Source organism: Leuresthes tenuis, unplaced genomic scaffold (assembly GCF_036924035.1).
Source record: "Leuresthes tenuis unplaced genomic scaffold, fLeuTen1.0.hap1 SCAF_17, whole genome shotgun sequence".
Classification (NCBI taxonomy): domain Eukaryota; kingdom Metazoa; phylum Chordata; class Actinopteri; order Atheriniformes; family Atherinopsidae; genus Leuresthes; species Leuresthes tenuis.
In genome coordinates this window covers 9,897,218-9,907,776 of record NW_027325371.1, presented here as the reverse complement: position 1 = coordinate 9,907,776, position 10,559 = coordinate 9,897,218, and the positions used below count along the sequence as shown (strand labels likewise).

The 10,559-nt window shown below is 40.2% G+C and overlaps 1 protein-coding gene across 2 annotated transcripts; it reads left to right on the top strand.

The window, feature by feature from the left end:
• The first annotated feature begins 28 nt into the window (after positions 1-28).
• Positions 29-8,950, top strand: tyk2 (tyrosine kinase 2). 2 transcript variants are annotated; one of them, XM_072369790.1, is made up of 24 exons: positions 30-184; positions 752-949; positions 1,057-1,180; positions 1,263-1,395; positions 1,515-1,678; positions 1,859-2,231; positions 2,340-2,525; positions 2,829-2,986; positions 3,073-3,190; positions 3,288-3,471; positions 3,561-3,679; positions 3,772-3,936; positions 4,465-4,552; positions 4,765-4,892; positions 5,433-5,568; positions 6,011-6,162; positions 6,281-6,431; positions 6,531-6,622; positions 6,701-6,890; positions 7,223-7,341; positions 7,602-7,774; positions 7,852-7,969; positions 8,098-8,208; positions 8,295-8,947. In XM_072369790.1, exons 2-24 carry the CDS (start codon positions 766-768, stop codon positions 8,436-8,438), a joined length of 3,510 nt encoding a protein of 1,169 aa, XP_072225891.1. In that variant the 5' UTR covers positions 30-184; positions 752-765; the 3' UTR covers positions 8,439-8,947. The 2 variants fall into 2 exon arrangements, with proteins under 2 accessions (XP_072225890.1, XP_072225891.1); XM_072369789.1 differs by having other exon boundaries at positions 29-184; positions 6,281-6,622; positions 8,295-8,950.
• Positions 8,951-10,559: the final 1,609 nt, after the last annotated feature.

The following is a 10,559-nucleotide window of genomic DNA, read 5'->3' as shown; positions in this document are numbered from 1 at the left end:
GCGTGTCTGGGTAGGGGCGTGGCCACGAAGGTTTCCGGAAGCAGAGTCATGTTGTTGCGCACACTTCACGAGAATGTCAGTGTAGGAGGTCGAGGGGAACTACGCTCTTAGAAATGAAGTTTGCCTGTCCGATCACTGAATTGAGTTTTTAAGAAAACGCTTTTTATAAGATCGACGTTGAATGGTAAGATACCCGACTGCAATCAATGTGCTTTGGGGATGTGGATGTTTTCGCTTCGTATTCCGTTGATATACGATCGGATACGCTTATTCGAGTGATCGCATTTGATTTGTGTGTGTTTTTTTATGCATTTTATACATATGTATGACAAAATAAAAGTCCTATCATTATACGCACGCTTTAAAGCGTGTATTATAATATAAACTCTACGTTTGACAACGTGAAATCCCGGAAGGCCTCCAGGCAAACTGATTCGATAGACTTGCGTCATATTTGTGGAAACAAACAAACAAAAAAAGTTGACATGTTTTGTGTACGCTACAAGGTTGGTTTGAAAATAAAATATTTTTAAAGGTATTGATACTGAGCATGCTATATCAGAAACGCAAAATGTGTCCCTACCCTGGCGTCGGAATAGGCCATTAAAGCGAGAGCGAAATATCTCTCCACTTCCCGATCTCGACGTTCAACATTGCTTTCTCTTCTTAGTTTACATAAGTTTGAATGTCTGCATGACTTGCGCAAATGCAACACCTGATTTACCTAACACTTGATATGTGCGTCTGTCAGTGTTCTGACCCAACATGTCTAAAAGAGGATGGACCAAAGTCCCTAGGTCTGAAACAATTCCAGGCCCGAATGCAGCTCCTCAGACTCAAGGCATACATGTTTACCTTTTCTGGACCAAAGAAGGGGCGAAATATTTGTCTCACACATGTGAAGATATCACTGCAGAGGAGCTGTGCATCTTAGCCGCGGAGACTGTAGGTAAGAGTGACAACTGCCGCGAAATGACAAAAACCAAGGGGATTTGTGTAGTTTCTTGATAGAGGTTCTGTTGGTAAGTCATTGTAACTTCACTGTTTCCCCCACAGGGATAACTCCTCTGTGCCATGTGCTGTTTGCTTTGTATAACCCACAAACCTGCTGCTGGTACAGTCCAAACCACGTTTTCAGTCCAAAAGATAACTCCAACGTAGTGCTTCACTACTGCATGAGGTTAGTTTGTATTTGTGTATCACTGCATTTGAATGAGAGAGCGACCATACTCTTGTAAACTCTCTGTTTTCCTTATGCCTAGGTTTTACTTTCGGAACTGGCATGGACTGAATGACAAGGAGCCAACTGTATCCCGCTATACTCTCAAATCTGGGACAGCTCAGGCGGGTTCTCCACTGCTTGAAATCACATCCTTGGAGTATTTATTTGCACAGGTTTGTAATTAACATGCAGTAATATCTTCTAACAGAATGTGGTATTTATTTTATTTATTTAGTTAGTTCTATGTACTGACAGTTGCAAAGTATCCAACCTATTTGTGTCTCCAAATCAGGCGAAACATGAATTTGTGACTGAAGTGATTGAAATGGAGAAATTTGTGAATGAAGAGGAACTCAGTCGCTTCAAGAATGAGAGCTTAGGAATGGCTGTACTTCACCTCTCACACCTTGCAATTGAAAGAGGGTCTACCTTACAGGAAGTTTCTGGAAAAATAAAGTAAGAACTTTTTCTTATTAAGTATTCTTTACAGCAAAATACTATTCTTAGATATTGTAAATGGTTTCTAACATGGACATGCATTCATACGTCTCATTTTGTTATATTTTTTCAATCAGTAGCTGTATTTTCTGCTTTTGTTATAAGAGACTTCTATTCTAATGTAATGTCTGTTTTCAGCTTCCTCCACTGTATTCCAAGATCTTTCGCCAAACACATTTCCAGAGACAGCTTTCTGACTAAACTCCGGATCCGGCGGGTGTTCACAGAATTCGTGCGGACCTTCCAGCAGCACACTGTGGATAAGGGGCAGCTGGGCACGCAGGAAATTATGTACAAGTACATCTCTACTCTCGAACACTTGGTTCCACGTTTTGGCACCGAGACTTTCAATGCCACTTACCTGTCACTGAGGGACGATGGAAGCGGCTCTTACTCAAACATCGTCCGTGATGAGGGCGTCTCGAAAGATGAGTGCAAAGCTCCTGCCACACACGAAATCTTAGTGTCTGGCACCAAGGGGATTCAGTGGAGGAAAGTGCATGTGCAGAAGGTATGTAATAAAATGGTTTAGGTCTCATAGTCCTGTGAGAATTTATGGTTTTACAGTGTGTGATTATTTTATTATTTTTTCTTCTATTCATTCTACTTCTCTACCTAGGCACAGGCGAACCCTTACCACAGGAATGACTACCTGAATTACACAAGGAAACCAAAGCGGCAGTTAAGTCAACCAAATGACAACACTCCTAATGAATGGACCCCCTTCTGTGATTTCCCGGAAATCACTCACATAGCCATTACCGAAGCTAATGTGTGCATTAGCACTCAGGACAATCGGTGCATGGTGAGTGTACTTGTTTATCTTGCTGTGTACAGGCTGTTAGACATTAATTGGCACATTTTCTTGTGATGCATCCATCCACTTTATCTACTGTATACAATCAGATCAATCAGAAGGTTCACTCTTTGAATTCTTTGAATCCACTGTATGGTATATTTATACCGCATAGTCCTCTGTTTAATGCGTGTTGCTATATTTTCTTGGGTGTTTGATTTTGCTTTGGGCATTTTGTTAAGTTTTATGTCTAAATTTCTGTAGGTGGAAGCTAAGATTATAAGCCAGTGGTGTTTCTGTATATGTATGTAGGAGGTACATATGAGCTCCAGCCAGGAGGCTCGTTCCTTCATTTCTCTCCTTGATGGATACTACCGACTGACTGCAGACGCCCACCACTATCTTTGTCGAGAAGTGGCTCCCCCAAGGGTAGTGCTGAGTGAAGCAAATCTACTGCATGGACCAATGCAGTGAGTTTTCTACTCTTATACGAGCACATTCAGACACATACAGGTTATAGAAAAACACTTGCATCATAACTCTGGTGTGCCTCCAGTGATGACTTTGTGCTACACAAGCTGAAAAAGGAGGCAGCAGAGGAGGGAACTTTCCTTGTTCGTTGGAGCGCGCTCGACTATCACCGTGTCATCCTCGCTGTGCTCAACAAAAACGGGGTAAGTCGACACCCACATGCCTCTCTGGGAATTATTGCAATGCGATATCGTTGAAAAAATTCACAGACTACGTGTCCACCTGTGTTTATACCAATAGAATGATGCGGCACCAAGTCACAAGCAGTTTCGAATCCAGCAGAGGGGTTCAATGTTTTGTATGGAAGGTTGGGACCAACAGTTTTCCAGTGTGAAGGGGCTCACAGATAACCTCAAAACATTTGTGCTCAAGTCTGGGTCGGACAGCTTCACTGTGAAAAAATGCTGTTTTCCGAGACAAGCAGGTTTGTGTATTGGATGCAAGTGTTCTCTTACATTAATTCATCTGTGCCATGAGACACTGAAGTCTGTCAATATCTTTTGTGGATTGTAGAGATATCCAACCTTCTAGTCAAACGGCAAGGCATTGACTCCTGTGCTCAATTTGACCCCCTCACTCCGAACCAGCCCCATGTGCACTTCTACCCAATCAAGGACAAAGATATCATACAGGTGATTATATCTGCTTCCTGCCTTCATGATCATGCAAGCTTTAAGCTCTCTGGTCTGCAATTGATCAAGTGGATGTTTGTGTTTATATGTAGAAAGAGCATTTAGGCCGTGGCACCATCACTAACGTCTACTCAGGACGTCTGCAGCTGCGGGGTGGAGAGGATGATGACGATGAGTTCAACAACAACTCCGCAAACCGCAAAAGCATCAGAGTGATTCTCAAGATTCTAGACCAAAGCCATACTGATTTTGCTCTAGTAAGCTATTTGGTCTTTCTGTTTATGCATTTAGCAGACGCTTTTATCCAAAGCCACTTACAAATGAGGATATAACTATAACAATGCAACAATAAGCTACATAGAAGGAAAACCACGAGTGAGGCTCCGTCAGAGGTGACAGGAGTGACAGTGGAGAAATAGAAGGCAGGCATAGAGCAAAGTACAGAAAGAGAAAGTGCAGTGGGTGGATGGGGAAGTGCAGAAGCAGATGGGGGAAGTGCTAAGTTAGGAGATGCTCTCTGAGGAGTGGAGTCTTTAAGAGTTTCTTGAAAATAGACAGGGACACCCCTGTTCTGGTAGTGCTCGGTAGATCATTCCGCCATCGTGGAACGACTCATGAAAAGAGTCTGGATTGTCTTGAGTGTGGTGTAGACACTGCTAGTCGACAACCCTTTGTTGACCGGAGAGTTGTGACATCTTTGCATGAAGTGCAACAAATCACGTGGTGTGTTTCATCTTTATACTACACTGGTTATACTGGTTATTTCTTTCCTCTGTCTATCTTAGGCATTTTTTGAAACCGCAAGTCTCATGAGCCAGGTATCCCACAGTCACCTGGTGTTTGTTCATGGTGTGTCTATCAAAGGATCTGAAAGTAAGCGCAATAACAAGCGCATACACTCTTTTCCACTTTTGGTGACTTCCTCATTTGCTGTCTTCACATCATGCACATTTCCAGAGCCTGTAGTCAAATTTCTTTTGTTACCAAGTGAAGCAAATGCAAATGTTAATAGGCTCTCTTACTTCAAAGATGACACTTCTTTGTTTACCTTTGTTTACCTCTGAAACTTGCTCCTGCTTTCACAGACATCATGGTTGAAGAATATGTGGAGTTTGGGCCTTTAGATGTTTTCCTTCACAAAGAAAAGGCATCTGTGAATGGTCTGTGGAAATTGATTGTTGCCCTACAACTTGCCAGCGCCCTCAATTATCTTGTGAGTTCAAACACTTTTTTTTTTTCTTTGTATCAAATGCAATATTATTGTACCTTTTATCATTATACACAACAATTTACATATATTCAGACAGTCTTACATACATTTGCTGTGGTGCAGTGGTGAATGCATTTAAAACCTAATTAGTTTACTGCACTTTTCGCACTGGACACTGACTTTTGAGCCTGAGCTGCTGCACTCAGACAGGAAATTAAGTAAAATTATTATCAGGCTTTTTGAGATAAGTGCTGCAAGCAAGAGTAATTTAACGATCATGATATCCGTTAAAGCTGTACAGTCATTTTCAAAAGCAGCCACCTCCGTGCTACTCACAAGAAATTTATGTGGAAAGGAACTATTTGTCAAATGACAAAATATCTTTGTCTGAAGAAACTGGTTCTACTTAAAGTATGGTGTTGAGGCAGGGGTTTCTTCTGTATTGCTTGCTAGTCGGTAGCTAGGTGAACAGGCTGTGGATGGGATGGAAAGAAAAAATGGCCTCCCAATAAGTCAACATCTGCACCATTGTTTTTATCCTAGGAGACAAAATCGCTGGTTCATGGAAATGTTTGTGCCAAGAACATTCTGGTGGCAAGGCGTGGTTTAGAATATGGCACTACTCCTTTTGTCAAACTGAGTGATCCAGGAATTGCACTTAATGTGCTCCCACGGGAAGGTCAGTATGTGTATGTCAGTGTGGGTAATTTTTTTTTTTAAGTAGCTTAAATTGACAGAAAAGTCTCTCAGCTCACTATCTTTGTACTATTCAGCCTCACTTCAATCAGATGTAGGAAACCGGAAAGTTTAACCAGACCACTTCTTGTGACTGGTTTCCTGTTGTCTTGCAGTTTTACCTCACAATGTGCTGTTTAAGGCTGTCTTCAACAAAAACACCAAGTTCAGGCGTTTAATTTTAAACGCAATGGTTTGAATAGGTTTGTAAAGCAGATAAAGGTTGAATAGGTCTATTGAATTTTCAGGAGTGTTTTTTTTAAGTATTCTCTCTTGTTCCTCAAGTACCATGAATGATTATATTCTGTTGTAATTCAAGTTATCATTCAAAAGACTTGTTATAGAGCTTCCAGGGTCATTTTAATTTTCGGTGTTCAACACTGCAGAGCGTTTGGCGCGTATCCCGTGGATTGCCCCTGAGTGTATTGACAGTGGTACACCTATTGGAAATGTTGCTGACAAGTGGAGCTTTGGCATTACACTGCTTGAAATCTGCAACAATGGCGATCTTCCCATGAGTACCTCCACATTGTCTGAGGTAAGCCCAAGCTTCACTTTCGACCTGTACATCTCTTCCAACTCATCCAAAGTGTAACATGCCTCTATTATCCTTTTGACACCAGCTTTTAACACTGAAACTTTTCCTGCCCCAACAGAAAGAGCGCTTTTATCAGCAAAAGGGCCGCTTGGCTGAGCCATCCTCTCAGGAGCTTGCAAGGTTCATCAGCATGTGTTTGACCTATGAGCCTGAAGAGAGGCCTTGTTTCCGCACTGTACTCAGAGAGCTCACAGAACTCATTAAAATAAGTCAGTCTTTACTTGCTCACCTTAATCTTTGTATTTCTTTTCCACCTGTCTCAGTGCATTTAGTGAAACAGATCTCTTTTTTTTTTTTTTTAAACACAGATCCTGATATGTCTCCCAGGGAAACTCTCCAGCAAACAGACCCCAGCATGTTCCACAAACGCTACCTGAAAAAGATGCGGGTCCTGGGAGAGGTAAGTTGCAGCATGACGCCGGTGCATTTAATTTTCTGCGTGTTGAGAGTAATCTGTTGCTCACTGTTCTGTCTTTAGGGTCACTTTGGAAAGGTGACTCTCTACATGTATGACCCAACCAATGACAACACAGGAGAATTTGTGGCAGTTAAGACCTTGAAGCAAGAGACTGACACTGTTCCTGAGGGCTTTTTGAAGGAGATCCGTATCCTAAAGTCCCTCAATCACAACAACATCGTCAAGTACAAAGGCTGCTGCAATGAGTCTGGTGAGTCCTCAGCCATCTTCTGTCTGCTTTGAATGTTTGTTGACAATTCTGTCAACATACAGGGTCTGCTTGAGCAAAGGCGTGGTTGCTCTGTAAGCTCCTGTTAACTTGCAATGCGAAGTAGATTATCCTAAGTATTGAGTTTCGTCCTGGTTGGTCTTCTGTAAATGTAAAAGAAAATCTACCCCAAGTGCACCACATTTTCCTACATATCTCAATATGTAGAGGTTTAAATGCACTACATGCTGAGTACCAGTTTAGATAACAGGTCATCATTTTGAAGATGATAAAATATGAAAGATTAAAAGCACCGCCTTGTTGTGCCTTCACAGGAAGAGGAGAGGTAGAGCTAATAATGGAGTACGTACCTCTGGGAAGTCTGCGAGACTACCTTCCCAGACATACAGTTGGTGTGCCCCAGTGCCTCAAGTTTGCTCAGCAGATCTGTCAGGTGAGTTTGGTTTGTTAAGTATATTGTCCTTTGACTGCAGTTAATGGTTTGCTGCCATAGTTCTGCTAGAATAATGCATGCATTTACTGGATTAAAAACTACAGATGTCAGGTTGTGTTAATCTTTACTTTACTTTAAGCTTTGTCCTTTTGATAATTTCAGTATAACAAATGTAGCAAAAGTCAGTTTATAATATTACACACGCAATTTTTACATACACATTGTGTTGCCTTTTTTTTTTTTTTTTTTTTTTTTTAAAGGGTATGGAGTACTTGCACTTAGAGCGCTACGTACATCGAGATCTAGCGGCTCGCAATGTCTTGGTGGAAAACGACAATTTGGTAAAGATTGGAGACTTTGGCCTGACAAAATACATCCCCGAAGGAGAGATCTACTACCGTGTCCGTGAGGATGGAGACAGCCCTGTATACTGGTCAGTTAATGCAGCATTTATTCAGAGTTTTGTTCTGTGACTTGGGCAACCTAAATTATGTGTCTTGCACTTTGTAGGTATGCCATTGAGTGCTTGAAGGAGGGTAAATTCTCTTTTGCCTCTGATGTTTGGTCGTTTGGAGTTACGCTGTATGAGATCCTGACCCACTGCAACAAACTTCAGAGCCCTCCATTTGTAAGTGAAAAAAAATATTTCATCACAAGTTTAAGCCTTCATGCATTCACATGTATAAGCAGTTTCAGTCTTTGTGTGCAGTGCTGGCTTTTCTCATGTTTTTTTTTTTTCTGTCTTATTTTTTGTAGAAGTACGCTGAAATGATCCCGCCTCCTCAAGGACAGATGACTACGTTATTACTCATAAAACTGCTGGAGAAAAATCTGAGGTTACCGTGTCCCAGAGACTGCCCACATGAGGTAATATTAGATACCCATTAAACAAGACGAATATTTTGTTGGTGTTATGACTGACCCAATAATTCCATTATCTCTGTGGCCAACAGGTGAAGTTGTTGATGGAGCAGTGTTGGGATGCAGATCCTGCAAAGCGACCATCATTCAAAGATCTCATCGAAAAGCTTGAGGCCATACGCAAAACCTATGACTGGCAATTTAACACAAACTTCTCCATGTCTCAGATTTGCTGATTGGACTCCGGGGAAGATCCCATGACTATGTGTCATAACTTGGGCAGTCATTTATCACAGGGAAGCTGATAAATTGTCTTTTGCAGCTCCCTGCTTTGTCTATTTACAGAGATGTCTTTATAGCCTTTTATTGACAAAAGCTTCTGTATCCTCTGTTTGACTTGAACGTCATAGCGGAATTGAGGACTTATGGTGGTACATCACATGATGTCAGGTTTTGTTTATGTAAATTGCAAAGATTTTCACATATCACAGTTAGTATTAAGAGTTTCTATAAAGCTAGGGAATTTATCATTTCATTTTTATTTTTTTTTTGTATATTTTCTCTTGGTTTATGTTAACTTTGCATATAATTTTGTGAATGTAAGAACAAGTTTATGTTAAATGGTTTCCCATCTTCCCTTTCATTGAAGACAAATTAAGTGAACATTTCTGACAGAATGTGTTGATTAGATAAATGTCATTGGATGTACTGTATAAAACAAACTTCAGCAAGTTATGTCATTTATTTTTTTATTTCTACTTTGGATTAATACATTTTAATTCTTATCATTTTATTTCAATTCAAATAAAAATCTATACTAAAATTTTAGCAAATTGCTCATTGATGAATGAAATGGGCTTTTCTTGACCTGTGTCGACTTGTGACATGAGTGTGCTGCTTTATCTTTGGACAAATTAGTCCAATGTACAAATGAATCACTCAAAACTGTGTGTGGATTGGGTGAAAATAGCCACATGCATACCGGTAAATAAACATTTGACATCAAATGCAAAACCAATTAATGAGTTTGCAAGTGTTTATGAAGGATTTATTTTTTTTATTGTATTTTTTTTCAAGCAGTATGAGACGGTATACAGCAGGAAAAAGCATGACCTGACCACTGAGACGTTCATGCAAAATAACAACCACAGACAGGTGTAAAGGGTGGTTAGACAGGGGATTTCCAAACACATAGAGCTGCTACAAGTTCTACATTTTATCTGAAGAATAAAATGGAAATAACAGTGGACATTCTGGTGCATATTGCTAATACTGTAGTGAAATTCTTGCTCCTCCAAGTGCTGACTTTTGGAAATAACATTGGTTCATCTGATCCTTGTCTGGACTGTGAGGCCCCCTGGAGATACAGATATTTTCTAGTGGCTAAATACACTAATTTCTGTGTATAAGGCATATTATACTGACCTATCAGATAACACAACCTTTTACAGTCCTATTTGGAACTACAATTTTACTATTACAGCAACAAACATGTCATTTCTGTTCCTGTGTTGCATTTTTAAGAAGACTATTGAACTGCTAAAACAAATTCTGCATCTATGTCTCAACATCTAAGGCTATGAATAGGCATAATTGATATGTAAACAAATACAAGATACTATTCTTATTTATTTTTTTTGAAATCTTCAACATCACTCAAAGTGGAAAATCTTCACTAATGATCACTAAATATTTGATTAAACTACTCTCCAACTGTTTGAATAAAACGCCAAATTATCAGCTTTTGCAACTCAGATTTGTTTTGTCTAAATTTTATAGACAGAAAATATTGTTGGGAAAGGCAAAAACACCTAATGAATGTAAGAATACTAGTAAAGGAAGTTTAATGTTACAGACATTAGGACTCTGACTCTTAAATATAGCCACATTTGGCTTTGATCCCAGTTATGCAAGCTCTGACCATTTTGGCAGTAGCTTGCTCAAATCTGTCCCCATGGATTTTTAAGACAGAGTAGCTGTGCATTTGTTGACTGTATGGTTTGAACTCTTCAGTCAAACTCATCCCAAATAAGTTCTATGTGATTGAAATTGAGTGATGGACTTGGTCATGATCTCAATGATTGCATGTTATTATTCAAATAGTGTTTACTTGGCATGTGAGTGTACTTGAGGTTACTGTCTTGCTACGTTGCAAATTAAATTAGTTTTAAATGCTATAACGCCCGGAGTGATGTCCATGTAAATGCTGGTTCAAGATCACTAACTTTGCCTGTGGCAAAGCATTCCCTTAACGACCACGGACCCTCTTCTGTGCTTCTTGATGGGTTCACACACTGGGAGTCTGACTCATTTGTATTCAGTCACCCTCTGTTCAGTTTCTCCTTCTTGTATTGGGA

What these genes read in the sequence shown, in the direction of transcription:
- tyk2 (XM_072369789.1), top strand. Translation starts at nt 766, where the DNA reads ATGTCTAAAAGAGGATGGACCAAAGTCCCTAGGTCTGAAACAATTCCA. An exon ending in CTGTGCTCAACAAAAACGGG is followed by an intron (nt 3,191 to 3,287) that starts GTAAGTCGACAC and finishes TTATACCAATAG; the next exon opens with AATGATGCGGCACCAAGTCA. An exon ending in GTCTATCAAAGGATCTGAAA is followed by an intron (nt 4,553 to 4,764) that starts GTAAGCGCAATA and finishes CTGCTTTCACAG; the next exon opens with ACATCATGGTTGAAGAATAT.